The sequence below is a fragment of the Phoca vitulina genome, unplaced genomic scaffold (assembly GCF_004348235.1).
Source record: "Phoca vitulina isolate PV1807 unplaced genomic scaffold, GSC_HSeal_1.0 scaffold64, whole genome shotgun sequence".
Classification (NCBI taxonomy): Eukaryota; Metazoa; Chordata; class Mammalia; order Carnivora; family Phocidae; genus Phoca; species Phoca vitulina.
This window is the reverse complement of record NW_022589767.1, coordinates 7,014,628-7,038,887: the sequence shown is the minus strand read 5'-3', so window position 1 is coordinate 7,038,887 and position 24,260 is coordinate 7,014,628. Positions and strand designations below refer to the sequence as shown.

Sequence of the window (24,260 nt, the reverse complement as noted above, 5' to 3'; positions counted from 1 at the left end):
TGGGTATTAAAGAGGGCACGTACTGAATGGAGCACTGGGTGTTATACGCAAACAATGAATCATGGAACACTACATCCAAAACTAATGATGTAATGTATGGTGATTAACATAACATAATTAAAAAAAGTTCAAATGAAATAATGTATATAAAATGTTTACTACTGTGCCTGACCCATAATAAGAATGAAAAAAAAAATGTCTAGAAGTGTAATTGAAAGAGAATGTAGCCCAGTGATTAAGAGGCTGAATTCTGGCACTTGATTTCTTAGGTTCGTAGCCTCTGCCACCTACTAGTTAAGGGACCTTGGGCAAATTATTCAACTTTTTTTTTTTTGCTTTTTAGTTTTTGCATCAGGGGAGTCAAGATAATAATCATTGTAACAAGGATTAAATTGACAAATGTATGTGAAGAATTTGAGACAGTGGCTGAAACATGAGTGCCACATACGTTTTAGCTATTGTCACTATTATCATCCTGTTTGCAGTAGCTTTTTTCAATGGGAGAAGTTACCCTGATTACTCCCTTGAAGCTTCTCTATTATTTTTCTCATGTATCAAAAAATTTTTTTGGTCTCTGTTCACATTGGTAATTGAAAATGTAAGAAAGATCAATCAGAATTTTTTGCTAGGTGAGCTCTCTCTGCACTTGTGTGTTCTGTGAGGCGAACGTGATAACCACTACACTACAGAAACTGCACTTGTGTGTTCTGATGAGTGAGTAGATGTGAATCAGAGCAGAGGATAGGCCTGAAATGCATGTCAGCAGGCAGCATGCCTGGGCAGCAAGCATGGCTTTGGGGTTTGAGCACTTCTACCCAGAAAGTGACAAATCTCTTTCTTGTCAGCTGGTAGTGAGATAATCTGCAGTGAGTAGAGCCTTGCAGGTGGAGATGAATTACACTAAGTTCTGTGGGCTTCCCCAGGATGTAGGTCCTGCCTTCAGTGTGTCAGAAGATGGGGGTCCAGCACTCATGGTGTCCTTGTTCCGGCAGGGGTCTGCGGGGCTGCAGCCCTGGGGCTCCAGGGGTGGGAGATGCTCGTGCTGCTGGTGTTGCTCTCAGTTCCTGTTTGGCCTGAGTAATTTTGATGCTGTATGTATGTAGGTCGGGTTTCAACAGGTTTCCAATAGATGAGCAAGGCTTTCCTCTCAAAAATGTTCTTCATTTAAATCACCTCAATAGGAACTTAGTCAACTGTTAAGCTGGTAAAATGGCAAAGATGTATTCTTAGATTTTCCAACTTTCCGAGGAATTATTATCAGTGGGGAACTTCCTAGTGAATAGAAATCTATTAAAAAAATTGTATGTGTGTTTCTTCTTAAGAAATAACATCTTTAATGTGATATTCTATAGAGGACAGTATTGAAGGTATGGTTGTTGTTCTCTCAAATACCACTATCCACTAGTTCCTGAGGGGCATAGGAGGTTAGGATAATAAGGAGGTGGAGGGGGATGTTTCTGATAATACAGTTTGAGACTGAGAGACAGGTTTTTTTTTTTTTTTTAGCATAATTATCAATAAAAGATGTTAAATGGATATTAATTTTTTTAATTAATTAGAGAAAGAGAGAAAATAAGCAGGGGGAACAGCAGAGGCAGAGGGAGAAGCAGGCTCCCCACTGAGCAGGGAGCCCGATGTGGGACTCGATCCCACGACTCTGGGACCATGACCCCAACCGAAGACAGATGCTTAACCGACTGAGGCACCCAGTCGCCCCTGGATATTAATTTTGACAACATCAGAAATCTGACTATCTTTTGGGTATTATCTCCTGAAGGTAGACTTTGGATAACAATTTTTCCCATCACCTCTATTCCTCCTCAGGATCCAAAGTGCTCCCCAGTTCCCCACCCAACTCCCCACCCTGTGCTGTTCACTAGGAAAGGAATCTGGTAGAGCTGTGGGCGAGTCCCTCATCTTCAGGCAGAGTGGTGTAGTAGAAATTGCACGGACTTTGAATTCAAGCCAGAACTGGGTTTGACTACTGGGTTCAAAATATTTCTTGACTTTTTTGAGATTTCTTTTTTTTAAATGGAGATACCATTGCTTGACTTACTGAGTTTTGTGAAGACTAAATCATGTACTAGGGATCTTCAACAAATGTTAGTTTGTTTCCCCTTTCTCACTACAGGAGTTAGTGAACAAGCAGGTTGACTAAGAAAGAAACTCAGGCAAAAGCAAAGGCAAAGATAACAATGTCTGAAGATTTTTTTTTTTTTTAAAGCCAAACTCTGCCAATTCCCAGTTGTCTGTTTTGTATTATCTCTTTATTGATATTCTCTCTTTGGTGAGGTATCATTCTTATGGTTTCCTTTAATTCTTTGTATGTGATTTTCTTTAGCTCTTTGAGCACATTTTAAAAGTTTTTTTAAAGTCTCTGTCTACCAACTCCAGTGACTAGTATTTCTCAGGGATGATTTCTATTAATTTCTTTTTTGCCCTATGTATAGCAGATACTTCCTTATTTATTTGCATGCCTTATAATTTTTTGCTGAAGATTGGACATTTTGAATATTATAATGTGACAATTCTGGAAACCAGATTTCCCCTTTTCTTTGAAGTTTGTTGCTGCTTTTTATTGTAGTAGCTATTTGTTTAGTGAATTTTCTGAACTAGTGTTACATTCTTTATTGTGTATGTTCATTGAAGTCCCTATTCTTTTTACTTGGTAGTCAACTAGTGATTTGACAGAAATTTCTTCAAATTATTGGAATCCAATTTTTTTTTTTTAATTTAAAAATCCAGTCTTTGTATATATGGGCTCTGTGTGTATTTTGGGGGATGCCTTCAACACTCAGTCAGGAAGCTTGCAACTTTGTCTTAGACTTCACTTCTTGTTGCTTAGAGCCTGGAGGTCAGCCGGGGATGAGAGGTTTGTGCTTTCACAGGTCTTATGTGAACAAGCTCTGCCCTGAGCATGTGTGTGGTCTTACAGATTCCCACGGACATGTGAAAGCTTTTTAAGGCCCTTGTTCCCCAAATCATCTCATTCCCTAGCCTTTCTTTCTAGGCATTTCAGTTGGCCTATTGTTTGCCCAGTTGTTATCCCTTGTCCCCAGCAGCAGTGCTAATACATTTGCTCTTGAATGCTTTCAACAGATGATCCCTGGGCAGCCACTTCAACACTGGGAGAGTTCTAAGTTAGGTGAAATAAAGACGAGCCCTTTGAGCTGGTCCTTCAGGGAACTGCACACAGGTCAAAACAACCACAGTTCTTTCAGAGTAAGATCTGTTCTGCTTCCTCCCATATTATGAATCTATACCAGGAATGTGAGCTATTGTCTTTAATGGGGCCACTAAGCTGGGGAGTGGGGGATGGGGCCAGGATAATTTAAACACTGCAAAACTCTGTTATTAAAATTCACTTGTCTTTTCTTGATTAAACATCCTTTTTTTTTTCTGTAGAATTTGATTTGTTTTCATAATTCCAATAAAGTTCATTTTGACAGTTTTTGCCAGTTTATTGGCTGGTCTTTTGTTGTTGTTGTTGTTACTGTTGTTGTTTTTTGTGGAGAGATGAACCTTTGGAATTCCGTACTCCATCACTTTTGCTGATGTCACTCTCCACCAATATTATTAACATATTAGTATAGTATATTTGTTGCAACTAATGAGCCAATATCGATCCACTATTATTAACTAAAGTTCATTTTTTATTCAAATTTCCTTAGTTTTTACCTAATGTCATTTTTCTGTTCCAGAATCCCATCGAGGATATACATTACATTTACCAGTCATGTCTCCTGAGGCTCCTCTTGGCTGTGACAGTTTGTCAGGCATTCTTTGTTTTTGATGAACTTGACAGTTTTGAAAATTACTAGTCAAGTATTTGGTAGAATGTCTGTCAATTGAGTTTGACTGATGTTTTTCTCATAATTAGACTGAAGCTATGAGTTTTTGGAAGGAGGACCTCAGAGGCCATTTTCATCAAATCTTACCAAAGGTGCAAACTGTCACCATGATTTTTCACTGTTGATATTGATCTTCATTACCTGATTGAGTTAGTGTTTGTTAAGTTTCTCCACTGTAAAACTACCCCCCACCCCCACTTTCCATACATTCTTTGGGAGGAAGTCACAATGAGCAACCCATACCTAAAGAATGGGTAGCTATGTTTCACCTTCTAGAAGGCAGAATACCTGAATAAATTATTTGGAATTCTTCTGCATGGGAGCTTTGTCTCTTTTTCCCCATTTATCTATTCATGCAGTCATTCATATCAACATGGACTCATGGATAACTATTTTCTACTTTGGGATACAATCTAATACTACTTATTCAACCTGTCCCAACCTTGGTCACTGGCAGCTCTTCTACTTGGTTCCCTGTCCTAGGGAATATCTTCACCCCCATCACCATGTTTATTTCAGCTGGAGGGTCCCTGGCTGCAGATCCCTTACCCAAAGCTGTGGTTGATGTCTGTAAACAATAGAGGTCTAGTGACAATTAATGTTTTTGCCATCTGATCTTAAAAAAACTCTTTCCTCAATTTTAACAAGTGTCGAATAGTATTTTCTTCAGTTAAAGTCTTTGTTTTTTTTTTTTTTTTCCATTTATTGTTTCCATATTCTTATTCTTTTCAGATAGTTTCAGCTGGGTTTGTAAATTTGTGTTCAGCTTCTTATTTTGGCTTCTTCTCTAGCTCACAGAGGGACAACATTGTTTCCTGGACCTCAGTGCCTTTTTCCCTTTGCCTTTGCCCTCTGGCCAGGACATTTGTTTTTCTATCTTTCTACTCTTAAAGTTTTGCCTTGAGAAAGATGAAGCCAGTGAGTTTCCATGTTTGTCACACAACCCTTTCAAACAAGTTGTGACTATCTTGACCCTCTTGAGTAGGACAGTCCCACCTAAAAGATACTATTCCCATTAGACCAACATGTGCTCCAGATCAAGACTTGACCTGTAATCATCTTGTCTGACTTCCTTCTAGTAAGTTCTCCCTTTGCTTAATTTTCCTTTAGAATACCAATTCCATAAATTTTCCAAATATGTTTTCCTCTGAATGTCACACAATAATTGTCGGAGTCATTTGCCCCTATCTTCCTGGGGTTTCCCTCTCAAATCTGACCAGATTTTCTTAACCACTTTAGTTTTCTGTCCTAGTTTTTAAGGGATGGTTTGCCAGTTGTTCTTACAAAATGCTGCTGCTTTAAGAGGAATCTTTTAAAAAAATTTCTGACCTTAGTTCTCTCCAGGATGTCATTATATCTGCTCTCCAAGGCGTTTCCTCTTTTGATTTGATCGATTTTTTTAGGTACCAGTCTTCCTTTCTGAACTGGTAACAACTGAAATATATTGCCCTTTTCTATCACCTTCCTTCAGAGAAGTTACACTTGAGCATTACCACCTTTTTAACTTTGTAGTTCTTTCTCTCAGCTCTTAGCATCTCATTTCTCCTTCATATCTGCCCAGCCTATGTTTTAAGATCTCAGTATTTCTTTTAAGGAAATATCTTTCTCATTACTGCACAGTTTGACATCTTCTATTTTATTTTCCTTCTTCTATTACCCTTGTTCTGATGGTAAGAAATAAGGCACCTATTTAAGCTACTCCAGTTTCTTCTTGGTTCCTGGAGAAAATCAGAATCTCAGAGCCACAGGCTGACAGACACAGACCTTTAAATTGCTTTCTCAATTTTGGGGCATTTAATAACCTCAGTCAGTTATTTTTTTGACCTCAGCCTAGGAAGAGGGCATATTCTCTTTATAAAAAGAGTCCCCAGTCCTTTTGATTTAAATATTAACACAATCAACATTCCTTTTATGATTGCAGCCATGGTTTGAAACTCTGAGCTCTAATAACCAGAGTTTCTTTAATGATCAAATACTGAGCCTGCTTGAAACTGTTTTGTTGAAGTAACAGAGGTCTAATGGGCATGCTACATGAATTTAAGTTTGTTTTTTTCTCCTCCATTGCTCTATCACCCTATGTTCATTTCAAAATAGCACACACGCACACACACACACACAGAAGAACACAATTTGGGGAAGTTGATATAGTAGGCAAGCATACTCATGTCTGGAGCTAAGAATTTCAAGCTACAACTCCACTAAAATTTGTAGCACATTTTGAATTCAGCCACTGTTCAAACTTCTGTCCTAGTATCTAGAGATCTGGCTAAGAAATCCATTAAAGAAAACAGCCAACGTTCTTCCTCTTTTTTTTAAAAAAAGATTTATTTATTTATTTGAGAGAGAGAGTGAGAGAGAGTGAGCGCATGTGCGCGTGGGTCCTCACAAGTAGGAGAGGGGCAGAGGGTGATGGAGAGGGAGAGTGAGAGAAGCAGACTCCCGGTGGGCTAGATCTTACAACCTGAGATCATGACCTCAGCTGAAATCAAGAGTTGGATGCTTAACTGACTGAGCCACCCAGGCACTCTGCCAATGTTCTTTTATCACCTAATGCTTAAAAAGCTTATTTAAGAAAATAAAAAAGGGTTGTCCTTCCTTATAGTCTATTTTGTTCCAGGGACTAAATCTTCTGTGGTCTGTATTCATGAATGCCTAAGGTTTAATGCTATATTCCTTTAATGATAAAAACCAGTCATTTGGTGCAATATAAGTCATTACAAAATACCAAGATTAATGCATTCACATGGCCCACACTTACCAAAGCCTGAAATGGAAGCAGGGTGTCTTTATCCACTGAAACTTCTGTGTTAATACAGTGTTGGCCCCAACATTCTTTCTGAAGAAAAAGATTTAGTTAGGTTTAATCAGTTCAACTAAAATATTTTCAGAGCATACAAGATCCTGTGCTCGGAAATAAAATATATCTTAATTTGTGACATGTGTGTTGCAATATAGGGCTGAAATTGCTGAGCAGTTGCTTTAGTTAGTAACATTTCTCTCATGTGCTACCAAGTCTTCACTTTTGGCCTGGATAATATGTAAATAGTGGGACTCTCCCAATAATCCATTTCCTCTTGGAATCAAATCCTGATTTGATTTTGAACTATGTTGAACTATGTTTGCTGGAAGTGGGTCTCTGCTATCACAAATACTTAACTGTTATCGGTAGCTACGTTTTATATATGATCTTCAGATTCTTTCTTTTTTTAAAAAAAAAAGATTTTATTTTTATTTATTTGAGATAGAGGGAGTGAGCATGAGTGGGGGAGGGGCAGAGGGAGATGGAGAAGCAGACTCCTGTTGAGCAGGGATCCTGACACGGGGCTCAATCCCAGGACCCTGGGATCATGACCTGAGCCGAAGGCAGACATTTAACCAACTGAGCCACCCAGGCACCCCTGATCTTCTGATTCTTTTTTTAGCTTGTGCTTTTGGAGATGTCTTACTTTTCTGTGGAAGTTTCTCAGGAATTTTTAAGATCAGAATGAGCAGTTTGGGAGGGGGTTGAGGGGGTGGCCAATTGTCGAATGCTTCAGGTCCCTCACATCCACTTAACTTAAAAATACCTCTCTTGGGGTGCCTGGGTGGCTCAGTCATTAAGCGTCTGCCTTCGGCTCAGGTCATGATCCCGGGGTCCTGGGATCGAGCCCTGCGTCGGGCTCCCTGCTCTGCGGGAAGCCTGCTTTCTCCCTCTCACACTCCCCTTGCTTGTGTTCCCTCTCTCGTTGTCTCTCTCTCTGTCAAATAAATAAATAAAATCTTAAAAAAAAAATACCTCTCTTGGGGTGCCTGGGTGGCTCAGTCAGTTAAGCATCTGATTCTTGATTTTGCCTCAGGTCATGATCTCAGGGTTGTGAGATTGAGCCCCATGTTGGGCTCCACGCTGGGTGTGGAGCCTCCTTATGATTCTCTCTCTCCCTCTGCTCCTTCCCCCTAAAATATACCTCTCTGTCTCTCTGTCTCTGTCTCTCTCTCTCTTGCACACACACGGTCCATTTAAAATTTCATTTGAATGGGAGGATGATGCTATGATGAGACATTTGAATGTCATTATTCTCTAAGGATATAATAAATCCTCCTTTCCACATTCTCATTAGACTTCTTGTAGGGAACAAATAAAGTACATTTATAAAAAAGACTAAGGGAGCTTTAAAACATTATATGAATGAAAATTAATATTAGGGACTTTATTTTTCTTGTTCACTGGTGGGCCATTCAGTCATTTATTTTGGCAATAATTCACAAATACTTATTGGACATCAACTATGTACCAGGTATTTGTGGGGCTGAAACAGGAAAACAAATGAAGACCCAATGAATTAATTAGTTACGGCTGCTGTAAAAAAGTACCACAAACCGAGTGACTTAAACAATAGATATTTTTTTGTCTCGCTCTCCTGGAGACTAGAAGTTAAGGGGTTGGCAGGCTTGGTTCCTCCTGACAATTTGTTCTATGCCTCTCTCCTAGCTTTGGGGAGTTTGTTGGCAATCTTTGGTGTTCCTTGGTTTGCGGATGCCTCACCCCAATCTCTACTACCTTCATGGTCATGTGGTGTTCTTTCTATGTCTGAGTCTGTGTCCAAATTTGCCTCTTTTATAAAGACACCGGTCATATTGGGTCAGGGGCCTACCCTACTCTAGTGTGATCTCATCTTAACTAATTACATCTGCAGTGACCCTGTTCCGAATAAGGTCACATTCTGTGGTGGGGGTTAGGAATTCAGCATATGAATTTTGGGGAGACATGATTCAATCCATATAAACTACTTACCATCTGCCTAAATTTAAAGGTTATAAATAAAACTAACAAGCTGTTAAATATAATATGCTTTGTTCTCTTATTGTGACAAATGCATCTTCATAAACACCTTCAAAGACAGGTTTTAATTTAGAATCTTGGACTTCTTGGAGATTGTCATCAGGTTATGGTGGCCTGAAAAGGGCTGGCTCCTCTCCTAGGAAACTCTGTATGCCCCACTTTTTTCTTCCTGCCCTAGTCTGTCTTTTGCTGTGCATGCCTATGGACGTCCATGGATACTCCATCTGGCACATTCAAGCTGTATCCATATACCCTGCAGGCAGCCTCCCTTTGGTCACCATTAGGGCCTATGCATTGCTCACACTAGTGATGAAGTATCACTTTAGATGAATGGGCTCTTAGAAGAAGCCTGCAAAGGCTGTTCAGGTAGGGAGTTCTGGAGTTCTGGTACCAGGAATGTTGTCTAGAATGAGGGTTCTGGGTGTGGCTAAGACAACTGGAGGAAGCAAATTTCTCTGTGGTGAGGGCACCAGGGCAAGGACTCCTCTTGCCTTGGGGCCTATTTTTTAGTGAAAGGAAACAAACCATAAATAATAAATAAAAGAAGTAAATTGTATAGAATGTTCAAAGATGATAAGTGCATAAGAAGAAAAGTAGAGTAGAGGGGGAAGGATCTGATGTTTATCTGGGGATAGGGCAGGTTACAGTATTACAAAGAGTGGTCAGTGTAGACCTGAAGGAGCTGGAAACATTTGATCAAGACTTGAAAGAGGTGAGAGAGTTAGGCAAGTGGATTTATGGGACAAAAGCACCTTTTGGAAAGAAGGAGCTATCTGATAAAGAATCCAGGGTGGAAGCATGCCTGGTGTGCTCAGGGAGCAGAAAGGAGGCCAGTGTTGAGCAAAGGAGGATGTAATGGGAGTTAAAAATCAGAGAGGTAGCTGATGGAAGGCTGGAAACATAGGGCCTCTTAGGTTATTTTAAAGGTTTGGGCTTTTACTCTGAGATTAGCAGTTCCTGGAGAGTTTTGAGCAGATGAATGACATGATCCCTCTAGCTTCTGTGTTGAGAATAGACTATAAAGAGGACAGGGTAAACATAGAAACAGAGAGACTATTTAGAAGAAGGTGACTGTAGTAATCTGGGATAAAGATGACAGTGTTACCTTGAACCAGAACAGTAACAGATGGAGAGTGATAAGTGATTGGCTTTGGGATATATTTTAAGATAGAGCCAACAGGAATTTCTGATGGACTGAATTTTATTCAGAGAAAGAGAGGGGGAGGGTATCAAAGATTATTTCTAGTTTTTTGCTCTTTAAAATCAGTTTGAGGGATGCCTGGGTGGCTCAGTCAGTTAAGCTCCTGCCTTTGGCTCTGGTCATGATCCCAGGGTCCTGGGATCGAGTCCCGCATCGGGCTCCTTCCTCGGCGGGGAGCCTGCTTCACCCTCTCCCTGCTGCTCCACCTGCTTGTGCTCTCTCTCTCTCTTTGGCAAATAAACAAATAAAATATTTAAAAAAATTTTTAATTAAAAAAACAGGTTTGAAGGGAAAAGATCAAGAGTTTTAGACATGCTGAGTTTGGGATACTAGATAATAGATATTCAGGGGAATATTGAGTAGACAGTTGGATAAGGAACTCTAGAATTGGGGAGGGGATCTGGGCTGGAGTTATAAAACTGGGGATCATCAGCAAACAGATGTTATTTAAAGCCATGAGAATAGAGGAGATCATTAGAGAGTGAAGGTTGACGGAGAAGAGGACCCAGGAGGGAACTCTGGGACACACCAACACTGAGGTTGTGGAGAAGACGATGCTCCTGCACAGAAAACTGAGAAGGAGTGACAAATGTTATAGGAGGAAAGCACAAGTGGGTGTGGGTGTCCTGGAAGCCAAATGAAGAAGGAATACTGAGGAAGATAGAGTTACTGATTGTGTCAAATACTGCTGATATGTAAGGTCAGATTAGGGCTGAAAATTGACCTTTGGGTTTAGCTGTGTGAAAGTCAGTAGAGACCTTGATAAAAGTAGTTCTGGTGAAGTGTTTGGGGCATATACCTCCTTGGAATGGGTTTGAGAAAAAATACAAGCAGAGAGACCAGAGACAGAGTGGAGACAATTGTTTTGAAGAGTTTTGCTACAAAGAGGAATAGGCAATGGATAAGTATTTAAAAGAGGAAGGAGGGTGCTGATAGGTTTTTTATAATGGTTGGTAACATTATGTAACCATGCACATCATGATTTTATGTTGAAGGGAATTCTCCCCAGTATTAAATAAAGAAATGATGCTTTTGAGCAGAAGAGAATTCCAGTAACATTCGTGAATAGGTGGGAGGGGTTGGGATCACATGTACAAGTTGAGAGGTTGGTTTTGTGCAGGAGCACAGGTAGTTAGTTTTCCTATGGTAATGAGTAGGAAGGTGGAACATTGGATCTGCTGTGGGTAGATGCTATAGTGGAATCTGCAGGGGTCTTTTGACTGATTCTAATTTCTAAGTGAATTAGGAAACATCAGCTGAAAGAGAGGATTGGGGTAGAAGGTGCTAGGGTTTCAGCAGAGAGAAGAGCTTATGGTCATTGTCTAGCAGAAAGGGAGAGTGAAGGGACCTGGAACATATAGAGTGATTGCCCAGCAGCATTGATGACTTAATTGACCAGGATGATCATGTGTTTTAAATGGGATCACATTAACTCATACCAGGCACTCAAATATTTTCTTTAAGTTTTTATTTTAATTCCAGTTAGCTAATATACAGTATTATATTACCTTCAGGTTTATAGTATAGTAATTCAACAATTCCATACATCATTCAGTGCTCATCAAAAGTGTACTCATTAATCCCCATCACCTATTTAAGCCATCCCCCCTATTCCCCTCCTCCTTGGTAACCATCAGTTTGTTCTCTATAATTAATAGTCTGTTTCTGTATTTGTCTCTGTCTCTTTTTTCTCCTTTGCTTGTTTTGTTTCCTAAATTCCACATTTGAGTGAAATCATATGATATTTTCTTTCTCTGACTGACTTATTTCGCATAGCATTTATACTCTCCAGCTCCATCCATGTCATTGTATTTGGAAAGATTTCATTCTTTTTTATGGCTGAATAATATTTTATTATTCAATATCCATTCATCAATCGATGGACACTTGGGTTGTTTCCATATCTTGGCTATAAAAATAATGCTGCAATAAACATAGAGGTGCATGTATCCCTTTGAATTAGTGTTTTTGTATTCTTTGGGTAAATACCCAGTAGTGCAATTGTTGGATTACAGGCAGTTCTATTTTTAACTTTTTAAGGAATCTCCATACCTGTTTCCACATTGGCTGTCGAGTCTGCATTCCCACCAACAGCCAAAAGTGTTCCTTTTTCTTCACATCCTCACCAACACCTGTTGTTTTTTGTTTTGTTGATTTTAGCCATTCTGATAGGTGGAGGTGATATCTCATTGTAGTTGTGATTTGCATTTCCCTGATGATGATGAATGATGATGAACATCTTTTCATGTGTCTGTTGGACATTTGTACATCTTTAGAGAAATGTCTGTTCATGTCTTCTGCCCAATTTTTAACTGGATTATTTGTTTTGGGGGTGTTGAGTTTTATCAATTCTTTATATATTTTGGATACTAACCCTTTATCAGATAAGTCATTTGCAAATATCTTCTCCCATTCTGTAGGTTGCCTTTTAGTTTTGTTGATTGTTTCCTTCACTGTGCAGAAGCTTTTTATTTTGATGTAGTCTTAGTAGTTTATTTTTTGCTTTTGTTTCTCTTGCCTCAGGAGACAGATTTAGAAAGAAGTTGCTATGGCCAATGTCAAAGAGGTTACTGCCTGAGTTCTTTTCTAGGATTTTTATAGTTTCAAGTCTCACATTTAGGTCTTTAATCTATTTTGAATTTATTTTTGTGTATGGTTTAAGAAAGTGGTCTAGTTTCATTCTTCTGCATATAGCTGTCCAGTTTTCCCAACACCATTTGTTGAAGAGTGCCTTTTTCCAATTAGATGTTCTTTCCTGCTTGTCAAAGATTTGTTGACCATATAGTTGTGGGTTTATTTATGGGTTTTCTCTTCTGTTCTATTGATCTATGTGTCTGTTTTTGTGCCAGTACCATATTGTTTTAATTACTACAGCTTTGTAATATCATTTGAAATCTGGAATTGTGATGCCTTCAGGTTTGCTTTTCTTTTTCAAGATTGCTTTGGCTATTTGGGGTCTTTTGTGGTTCCATACAAATTTTAGGATTGTTTGTTCTAGCTCTGTGAAAAATGCTGGTGGTATTTTGAGAGGGATTGCATTGAATGTGTAGATTGCTTTTGGTAGTATAGACATTTTAACAATATTTGTTCTTCTAATCCATGAGCACAGAATGTTTTTCCATTTCTTTGTGTCGTCTTCAATTTATTTCATCAGTTTTTTATAGTTTTTAGAGTACAGGTCTTTCACCGCTTTGATTAAGTTTACTCCTAGATATCTTATTATTTTTGGTGCAGTTGTAAAGGGGATTGCTTTCTTAATTTCTCTGTCTGCTGCTTCTTTATTGCTGTATAGAAATGCAACAGATTTCTGCACGTTGATTTTGTATCCTGCTACTTTACTGAATTCATTGATCAGTTCTAGCAGTTTTTTGCTAGTCTTTCGAGTTTTCTATATAGAGTATCATGTCACCTGCAAATAGTGAAAGTTTTACTTCTTCCTTACTGATTTGGATGCCTTTTATTTTTTTTTGTTGTTGTCTGATTGCTGTGGCTAGGACTTCCAGTACTATGTTGAGTAAAAGTGGTGAGGGTGGACATCCTTGTCTTGTTCCTGACTTTAGGGGAGAAGCTCTCAGTTTTTCCCCATTGAGGATGATGTAGCTGTGAGTTTTTCATATATGGCCTTTATTATGTTGAGTAACGTTCCCTCTAAATTTACTTTGTTGAGGGTTTTATCATGAATGGATGGATACTTTGTCAAATGCTTTATCTGTGTCTATTGAAATGATCATATGGTTCTTATACTTTCTCTTATTGATGTGATGTATAAAGCTTATTGATTTACAAATATTGAACCACCCTTGCAACCCAGGAATAAACCCCACTTGATCATGGTGAAAGATTTTTTAAATGTATTGTTGGATTTGGTGTGCTAGTATTTTGTTGAGGATTTTTGCATCTATGTTCATGAGGGCTATTGTCCTGTAGTTCTCTTTTTTAGTGCTGTCTTTATCTGGTTTTGGAATCAGAGTCATTCTGGCCTCAGAGAATGAATTTGAGTTTTCCTTCCTTTTCTATTTTTTGGAATAGTTTGAGAAGATTAAGTATTAACTCTTCTTTAGATATTTGGCAGAATTCACCTGTGAAGCCATCTGGTCCTGGACTTGTGTTTATTGGGAGTTATTTTGATTACTGATGTAATTACTTTGCTGGTTATCAGTCGGTTCAAAATTTTTATTTATTCTTGTTTCAGTTTTGGTAGTTTATATGTTTCTAGGAATTTATCCATTTCTTCTAGGTTGCCCAGTTTTTTGGCATATTGTTTTTCATAAAGTTATCTTATAATGGCTTGTATTTCTGTGGTGTTGTTTGTTATTTCTCCTTTATCATTTGTGATTTGATTTATTTGAGTCCTTTCTCTTTTTTTGTTCATAAGTTTGACTAGAAGTTTATCAATTTTCTTGATTTTTTTCAAAGAAGCAGCTCCTGGTTTCATTGCTCTGTTCTATTGTTTTTTGTTTGTTTGTTTGTTTTTAGTTTTTATATCACTTCTGCTCTAGTATTTATTATTTTCTTCTGCTGGTTTTAGATTTTTGTTATTCTTTTTGCAGTTCCTTTAGGTGTAAGGTTAGGTTATTTACTTGAGATTTTTCTTGCTTCTTGAGGTATTGCTCTATTGCTATAAACTTCTCTTTTAGGACCGCTTTTGCTCTATCCCAAAGGTTTTGGACCATTGTGTTTTCATTTATTTCCATGTATTTTTTTTTAATTTCTTCTTTTATTTCCTGGTTGACTCACTCATTGTTGAGTAGGCTTTTATTTAACTTCCATGTATCTGTGGTTTTTCCAGATTTTTTCTTGTGGTTGACTTTTAGTTTCATAGTGTGGTCAGAAAAGGTGCACGGTAGGATTTCAATATTCTTGAATTTGTTGAAGCTTGTTTTGTGGGCTAATATGTGATCTATTCCAGAGAATGTTCCACGTGCATTTGAAAAGAATGTGTGTTCTGCTGTTTGAGGATAACATGTTCTGCATATATCTGTTAAATTCATCTGTCCCCATGTGCATTCAAAGCCATTGTTTCCTTGTTGATTTTCTGTTTAGATGATCAGTCCATTGATGTGAGGTGTCAAAGTCCTTTCCTAATATTGTATTATTATTGATTAGTTCCTTTATGTTTGTTATTGTTTTATATATTTCGGTGCTCCTATACTGGTTGCATAAATATTTACAATGCTTATATCTTGATGGATTGTCCCCTTTATCATTATATAGAGTCCTTCTTTGTCTCTTGTTACAGTCTTTGTTTTAAAGTCTATTTTGTCTGAGACAAGTATTGCTACTCTGGCTTTCTTTTGATCTCCATTTGCATGATAGATGTTTCTCCCTTCCCTCACATTCAATTTGCAGATGTCTTTAGGTCTAAAATGAATCTCTTGTAGGCAGCATGTAGGTGGGTCTTGTTTTCTCATCGATTCTGTCACCCTATGTCTGTTGATTGGCGTGTTTAGTTCATTTACATTCAAAGTAATTATTGATAGGTATATATTGTCATTTTATTATTTGTTTTGTGGTTGTTTCCAAGATTTTCTCTGATTGTTTCCTGTTTTTCTCTCTTTCAGGGTTTGCTGATTTTCTTTAGTGATATATTTGGATTTATTTCTCTTTATTCTATGCATACTTGTTAGTTTTGATATATGGTTGCCATTATGTTTGCATATAACCTGCATATTACAGTCTATATTAAGTTGATGGTTGTTTAAGTTTGAACCCATTTTTTACTCCTTTCCTCTCCGTTTCATGTATATGTTGTTATATTTTGTATCCATTTATTTTGTGAGTACCTTGACTGATTTTTTACAGAAATATTCATTTTTACTGCTTTTGTGGTTCCTATCTTTAAACTGTCACTTTTGGTCTCTCCTTTTTCAGAGAGTCCCCTTTAATATTTCTTGCAGGGTGGTTTAATGGTCATGAACTCCTTTAGTTTTTGTTTGTCTGGGAAACTCTTTATCTCTCCTTTTATTGTGAATGTTGGCTTTGCTGGATAGAATATTCTTGGCTGCAGATTTTTCCCATTCAGCACTTTGAATATATCATGTCACTCCCTTTTGTCTTGCAAAGTTTCTGCTGAAAAATCTCCTGCGAGCCTTAGGGATTTTCCCTTGTAAATTACTGTCTTCCTTTGTCTTGCTGCTTTAAAAATCTTTTCTTTATCACTATATTTTGCCGATTTAATTACAACTATGTCTTGGTGTGGTTCTGCTTTTGTTGATTTTCATGGGAGTTCTCTGTGCTTCCAGGATCTGGATATCTGTTTCTTTCCCCAGATTTGGGGAGTTTTCAGCTATTATTTATTCAAATAAATTTTCTGCTCTTTTTTTTCTCTCTTCTTCTTCTGGGTTTCCTATAATACGAATATTATTACATTTGATGGAGCCACTGAGTTCACTAAGCCTATTCTCATTTTGCAAAATTCTTTTTTCTCTCTTTTGTTCAGTTTCATTACTTTCCATTTCTGTCTTCTGGTCACTAATTTATTCCTCTGCTTCTTCCATCCTGCTGTTCATTCCATCAAGTGCATTTCTCATGTTGTTTATTGAGCCCTTTATCTCTGCTATGTTATTCCTTATTTCTGTGTTAAGGGTCTAACACATTTCTTCCACTCTTTTCTCAGGTCCAGTGAGTATCCTTCTTATCATTGTTTTAAATTCTCTATCAGGCACGTTACTTATATCTGTTTTGCTTAGATCTCAGGGTATGGCTTGTCCTGTTCTTTCATTTAGAATAAATATCTCTGTCTCCTCATTTGCCTGCCTCTCTGTGTCTGTTTCTCTGTGTTAAGAAAGTCAGCTATATCTTCTGTTCTTGAAAGTAGTGACTTTATGATGAAGAGGTCCTGAAGTGCACTGCAGTGCAGTGTCCCCTACTAACCAGAACCTCGCACTTCAAGAGAGTACCCTATGTGTGTTGCTTATGCCCTGCTGTTGTGTCTGAGACACTTTTCCTTTCAGTGCAGTTGTCTGCCCTGTCTCTCTGCCTGTTGTAGGCTGGCACTCAAATCTTTTCAGTGAATAAATTTACAGTCCTTTACATGTTTACATCATTATGTAGATGACCATATATAAGAGCTTAAATTACATTTCTGTTCATTCACAGTGAAGCATTCAAAAAAAGCAAGAGTTTAACTTTTTTTTTTTTAGTAATTTAAATGACAGACACTAAAAAGGAACTCCTATTTGCTTCTCTTAAAGAATGTGGCATAGTGTTTTGAGTTGTACCTACTTTGCAGGTGGAAATCTGTAAGATTATCTACTCAGATCATGATGGGTATGAAAGTAGATTCAGAAATAAGAGAAATTCTTGATGTGCAGAGAAGAGGTTTTGATCAGAGGGGAGAGTTTCAGAGTTTGACATCTTGGACTTAAGGGGTAATGAAATTTAAAAAGTGATCATACCCCTAGTTTGGTGAAATCCAGTGATGATTAATTGATTGACATTGAAAAGGGTAATACAAAGAAGTTTCTTCCAAAAATTGGATTTAAGAATTACAGGTATTTACCCTTTGTTTTTCTTTTTCTTTTTTTTTTTAAAGATTTTATTTATTTATTTGAGAGAGAGAATGAGATAGAGAGAGAGAGCATGAGATGGGGGAGGGTCAGAGGGAGAAGCAGACTCCCTGCCGAGCAGGGAGCCTGATGCAGGACTCGATCCCGGGACTCCAGGATCATGACCTGAGCCGAAGGCAGTCGCTTAACCAACTGAGCCAACCAGGCGCTCCTATCCTTTGTTTTTCTGATTGAAAAGCTGGAGCTTATTAATTCTCGTAATAAAAAGGAGTGTAAGTCAGTATGCAAGTATATATATTTAATTCAAGTTTAAAAATTTGTTACAGATATACTTAGGTCTTGAATTAATTGATGAGATTTATTTATTGCTGTATTTCTTGGAAACCACGGTAACAGTGTTGCTGTAACCATAGGTACACAGTTAAAAAATGTGAACACATATTTGATTTAAAAGATATATTAAAATTAAATGTTCTGTTATTATTTTGCATATTGAATTTTAGACAATAAACTGGCACTTTATTAAGGAGAAAATATTCTAAGAAAACAATGAAACACAATAGAGAATATATTACTATAAAAGACTATTCTTCCTTTTTTTTTTTGATGTAGTGTTCCATGATTCATTGTTTGCATATAACACCCAGTGCTCCATTCAGTACATGCCCTCTTTAATACCCATCACCAGGCTAACCCATCCCCCCACCCGCCTCCCCCCTAGAACTCTCAGTTTGTTTCTCAAAGACTATTCTTATTTCTTTTTCTTGTGTCCTTGGTACACTAAGCTATCTTTGAAAACAAAAATGTCCTGCTCTTGTGATAAAGAGGCCTAGAAGTGGAAAAAGATATAAGTAGTTAATGAATAATGCATTGGTTGATAGAAATGGTCAAATTATACAGTTTCCTAGTGGATACCATTTTTCTTCATTGAGAGGGACACTATAAAGTTGGATGTTAATTGCTCCCACAAATATGGTTTTGCTCTTCACAATAAGCATTAAGACGTGTCCTCGGAGCTCTGTGACTTCATCATACACCACCTGAAAAGGGAAAGAATAATTAAAATATAGATCAGATATGCTTAAATGCACCTTTAAAAATATTGCTTTTAATAAAAATATTTAGCTGTTAATATCATTTAGCTTGGAATAGTTAGGTTAATGAAGAATCTTTCATGTCTAACTCTAATTCTGGAAAGCTAAAGATTCTGCTAACATAATGGAGTTTAATGACAGAATATTTCTCTAAGAAGCTTAGAATTTATTCTGATTCCATTAATAATTGTTCATCCTAAATTTAATATGACTGTAAATTATTCTCTAGGAAGAAATTTAAGTACCCATCACCTTTTAACTGTCCTTGAATTTATTGTGCAACATGGGACCTTGAACACTATCTTTCTTTGCTGAAGACTAATGAGGAGAGCAGACCAATCTCCATGATTTCCTTGTTAATTTAGTGCAGTATAGCAATATTTCCATCTACATGTGAAGAATTCATTCTATGCTTACTTTAATTTATTTAAAATTGTTTAATTTTTAATTATTAAAATACATGCTTATTAAATAAAATATGTATGAAACAAAAAAGAAAGGAAAATCCATATTTCCACCACTGGGAGATAATTATAGTTAACATTTCAGTGTTCTTTTTGTTTTACATATATAATTACTTTTTAAGAACCTGAGCTGTAATTTTGCTGTATGTACAGTTTTGTGTCTTGCTCTTTCCCACTTGCTAGTCATGTAATTAGTTTTTAAAAAGGGATCTGTTTAACTGTGTTTTATAATATCCAGGAAAGAAGTCATGGGCATTACCGTTGGGTGCCTACAGTAGTAAAGAAACTTCAGAAGTGTAGTACTATCAAGAAATTAGTTACCCATCATGAAGGGAGGGGAGAGCTGTGCATAAATCCAACATGGTTGCCAGGGAAACTCCTTAGAACACATTTAGAAAAGGAGTTTCATATGCTGCTACAAACTTGCTTGCTTTTTATAGCCAAGCTACAAGATAGAAAGAAGTGTTCTCTATATATGCAAAAAAGTAGAGGAAAAACTTGAGAAGGAAGCCCTTTGAGTCAGTTGGGAGGCGTCCTCAGTGTGTATGGACATGGTTTTTGGTGCATTGCATTTCATTTGTCTACCATTTATGAACCCAAAAAGTTATCAATGAAATTCTATTCAAGATCAATCTGACAGCTCTTCTGAACAATGATTTACTTATGAAATAAATAACAAGTCAGTCAAGGGACATGAGATGCAATATACTATGTTAATCCAGTCTACCCTGCCTCATGTGACAGTTCCTGGCTACCTCCTCTTCTAGAATCTTACTCTCATTCCAGGCAGAAGATTATTTTTTAATTTTCTTAGGATTGCTGATTCAAATTATTCCATTTCATTTATTGAGTTCCCCTGGGATAGTAAAGGATTTTAAGGGCTGCCTTAAAAATCTCAAAACCCTACCACTTTAATTCATCCTCTTTAATAGCAATGGGATGCCCAGTGTGGACTCTGTGAACCATGTCTCCTCCTGGACTCTTATCTTTCCAAGACTTCAGAGAAAGTTCCTTTTCCTCTTCTCTACAGTGGCTATTTTGAACTGTCTACACTATCCTCCATTTTCCTCCCCACAACACTTTCAGCAGACAAAGTCATTTATTTTACAGAGCAAATAGATGAAGGGGCCCTCAAAGTGTTACTATATGTGAAGTAGAAAAATAGAATAACTCTAAGCCTTAGGGTTTTGTGAAAGTCTGGCTTAAGAACTCTGTGAATCATATAAATAAGCTCTAAAGATATAAATTTCTATGACATAATAATTTATGTTTATATGAATCTATTGTCAACTATATGTTTTCTCATTTGCATAATGGTGATAATAATATTTGCCCTTTAGCATTGTGGGGAAGAATAAGCAAGATAATGAATGTAAACCTTACTACAAAGTCTGGTACATATTGAACACTAGTAAATTATAGCTGAAAAAGATCCATCAAATACACAAAGAAGAACAGCTGTTTCTTGGTATTTTGCATTAGTCTACTGGAGAAAACAGTTCCAGACAGAATTGAATCTCCCTGGTATTTAGCAAGCTGAAATTCTCAAGAAATGACTTTAAGAATTAATTGCCTTTCTGGTTAAAATACAAACATTTGAACTCCAGAGTTTATATTAACTTACAGATTTCTTTCCCTGGGCTTCATTATGCAAAAATTATTTTCTTAAAAGTAACCGAAGTTTTATAAACATGTAATCATTGCACATCATAGATGATATATGTCTATTTTAATTGCTTTACTGCATCCATAGTGTTGTTAAAAAAATTAGCACTCTTACTTGTGATGAGCACCAGGTGATGTATAAAAGTGTTGAATCACTATATTGTACACCTGAAACTAATACTACTCTGTATGTTAACTAACTGGAATTTAAATGAAAACTTAAAAAAGAAATAAATAAGAAAGAAAAAAAATAAGCACTTTTTTCTTACTGTGCAATGAATAATTAGTGGGTAATGCTAAAGAAGTACACAAATGATTATATTCTTTGAGACTTTTTCACCAAATGCTTTATGTATTTTGTCTTCACATGAATAGAATCAAAATGCACAGCTTTTCCAATTTCACTTTATAATACTTTTTACCCATAGACATACACTAAGTCTTCATTGTCTTCTGACAAATACTGAATTTGTAGCTTTGAAATTATTACATCAAACAGAAAAACCTTGTTTAGGGTAATTAATATCTGGTAACTTGTATACAAGCACTCATTGTATGTTATTTGACATGCGGGTATAGTAAATAATTCTAAAGTGTATTTATTGTATTTAGAATGACTTCATTCTAAAGAAGAACAATAACATGGAAACTGAAATGTGTTGGTGGGGAGGGGAGTGAGGCGGCAGGGTAATGAAAAGGAGAGTTCAACATAAGTGAGAACGGGAGAACACTGTGGGTGGGAGAGGGAGGGACAAGAGCATAACTTAGTGGGACCAATATGGGTTTTGGAATCTGGCAGTTCTGGACTTGAAAACTAGTTGCTTGACCCTGGTTGAAATGTTTGACATCAGGGCCTCAATGACTTCATTTACAAATAGAATTTTCATCATGTTATCAATATCAAATGAGAGGATATAGATAACAATGGCTATGGCTTACTGAGTATACCATATACTTAGTGCTATGCTAAATAATCATACACACTCTGCAAGATACTTTAAGGTATGTAAAACACATAGAATGTTCCTGTTCTAATGTCCTTTCTAATTTCTTCTTTATATTTTATGATAGAATGACATCTAAGAAAAGACTACAATGTAAAAAATACGTTGACTCTAACAATATAATTCTGTTATAAAATAGAATCTGTATTTCTAAAGAATCATTGAAAAAAAATGATGGTTTTTAACCAGATGCCAAAGATAATAGAGTGGAAAGAGCAATGGCATTGGAGCCAGAATCCTAGCTCTGCTTCTTAAAAGCTGTAGACAGCGTTGTGAGCATTCCTACTGCCAGCTCCACCCTACCTTCAGCCCAGTCATGTCTACAACAGGGATTTGTATATGATAGGGGTTTTCAGGGAGACCGCTGACAAAGTCTGCTGGGAATCACTCTGGGGAGTGTCAAACAGACAAGCTTGGCCCTGTATCAAAAAAGTTTAGTATCTGAAGGGTGGATATGAAAGGGACTCTTGGCAGCGTCCCTGACTCAACCTTTCTCAGTCTGGGTATTAGGGAGACAGAGAGAGAGAGAGAGCTCTGAATAAAAATGGAAATAATTATTTTCATGAAAAGCTTTGTAAGACATTGGTGATGCAATGTAATATGCCCTTTTTATTCCTTTAAGAGATTTACATAAAAAAAGGAGAGTGAGGTCATTCTCTCCTACTTCCTAGAACATTGAAGGGCTTTGGCAGTTTGAGAAATCCCAGTCATACCGAGTGGCTGATGCAGCAGTGCTCAGGATGCAAAACAGGGGAGAAGTTAAAAATAAGGTGGATGCCACGCGATAATTTACTGGGCTTCCTAGAAAACACATATACATTGTTGGTGAAATAATTGAGGGGTTTGGCACAGAGATGAAGCCTACATCATAGCAGAAGGCAAGAGAAAGTAAAACCAGAGTTAAAAGTGGTGTACTTTTTTTTTTCCATTTCGTTTTCATTTCATTAAAAAAGATTCTTGTTATATTGATATGGACACAGAACATAATGGGAGAAAAATTAAATTATTGTTGTCCTTTTTTTCTCTTGGCTTTCTAAATTCAACTAGCTTTCCCACCAAACTTGTTTATATGATGATCATTACTACTAAAAATAGTCACTTATCCACATATTAATTCACATTTCCACTCATTTGGGTTATGTATAAATTGAAGTGTACTAGGCATGGACTATGGACTATTGTTTTTGAAACAATTTTTAAAAGTGTTCAAAGTATAAAAGTGTGTGTCCAAGCTACAAGTGTTGGCTGATGAAGAAAGTATTGCAGTGATTTCTGATCAATGGGCCATGAATGTGGGAGGAGCTAGAATTACTGCAAGTTGTTAGAAAATTTATGGATACAATAAACATTATAAAATAATCTCCCTGCATGTGTATTTGCTAATTTTTTAAAATAATACATGTAGCTTGAAATAAATAAAACACAAGTTTATTTAAACTCTTGAATCGTTAGTGGCTTTTTGTCATTATGACCCTCCTGAGATTACAAATGATGAAGCACAACATTAAGTCTGGACAAATTTCGTGATATTGATATAGGGCGTCTTGTACTCAGAACATATGGAAACTACTGATATACAGTTGGGAGGGTATATCTCTAGCTGTTGACATCATGAAAAATAAGAAAATGTCAAAAGATCTTTCCTTACTAAATTATATGTATAAATATATATATAATTTTACATTTTTACACACACATATGAAGTGTCACTTATAAAACTACCCCAAATATTTAATTCCACAAATCTTTTTAGAAACAACTAAGTTTTAAAGATACTAAGAAGATAAGATATTTTCCTCATCCTCAAGAAATTTACAATATACTAGAAGAAAAACATGTAGGACTAAGTAAAATATGGCTAAGTGTGGTGTAAGAGTGTAGGAGGAAAGAGTGGTTCACAGAGTCCACATTTGAGGTAAGCTTCAAAGTTGGCAGAGAAGAGCAGAAAGGGTAAAGGGCATGAGCTCCATCTCAGATGTCATAGGGACTATTAAGGGAATGACAAGATGTCTTATGTGACTTAAGAATATGATTAGGTATGAGGAAATAAAAGGTCATGAGTGCACAAATATTCCTGACTTATTTTTGACAAAGGTACAAAAGACATTTCATTGCATTGCTTTTCCAATAAATCATTCTGGAGTAATCGGCATTCATGGTAAAAAAAAAAAAAATGAACTCCAACCTAAACTTCACATGTTATTCAAAAATTAACTCCAAATGGATAATGGGCTTAAATATAAAATTGTAAAACTATAAAACATTTAGAAAAAATATAGGAAAACATCTTTAGGACTTAGTGCTAGGTGAAGAGCTCTTAGACTTATAGTCTATAAAAGGAAAATTTGATAAACTATACAAAACCAAAATTAAAAACTTTTAATTTGAAAGACCCTGAGAAGAGGATGAAAAGATAAGCCAAAGACAGGTAGAAAGTATTTGCAAACCACTTATCTGACAAAGGACTACTATCCATAATATATAAAGAACTCTCAAAACTCAGCAGTAAAAATGCAAACTATCCAATAAGCAAATGAGCAAAGACATGAAGAGACATTTCACCAAAGAGGATGGTAAATAAGTGCATGACCAGAAGTTCAGCATCATTAGTTATTAGGTAAATACAAATTAAAACCACAATGAGGTATCACACT

General features: G+C 36.7%; 1 protein-coding gene across 2 annotated transcripts in view; it reads right to left on the bottom strand.

Annotated features, from left to right (window-relative positions):
• Positions 1-18,266: 18,266 nt before the first annotated feature.
• PIK3C2G (phosphatidylinositol-4-phosphate 3-kinase catalytic subunit type 2 gamma) overlaps positions 18,267-24,260 on the bottom strand; it is a 340,658-nt gene continuing 334,664 nt past the window's right edge. For both annotated transcript variants that reach the window (XM_032391756.1, XM_032391757.1), the window contains one exon: positions 18,267-18,419. In XM_032391756.1, coding sequence (XP_032247647.1) covers positions 18,267-18,419 — 153 coding nt within the window. The remainder of the gene's footprint in view (positions 18,420-24,260) is intronic.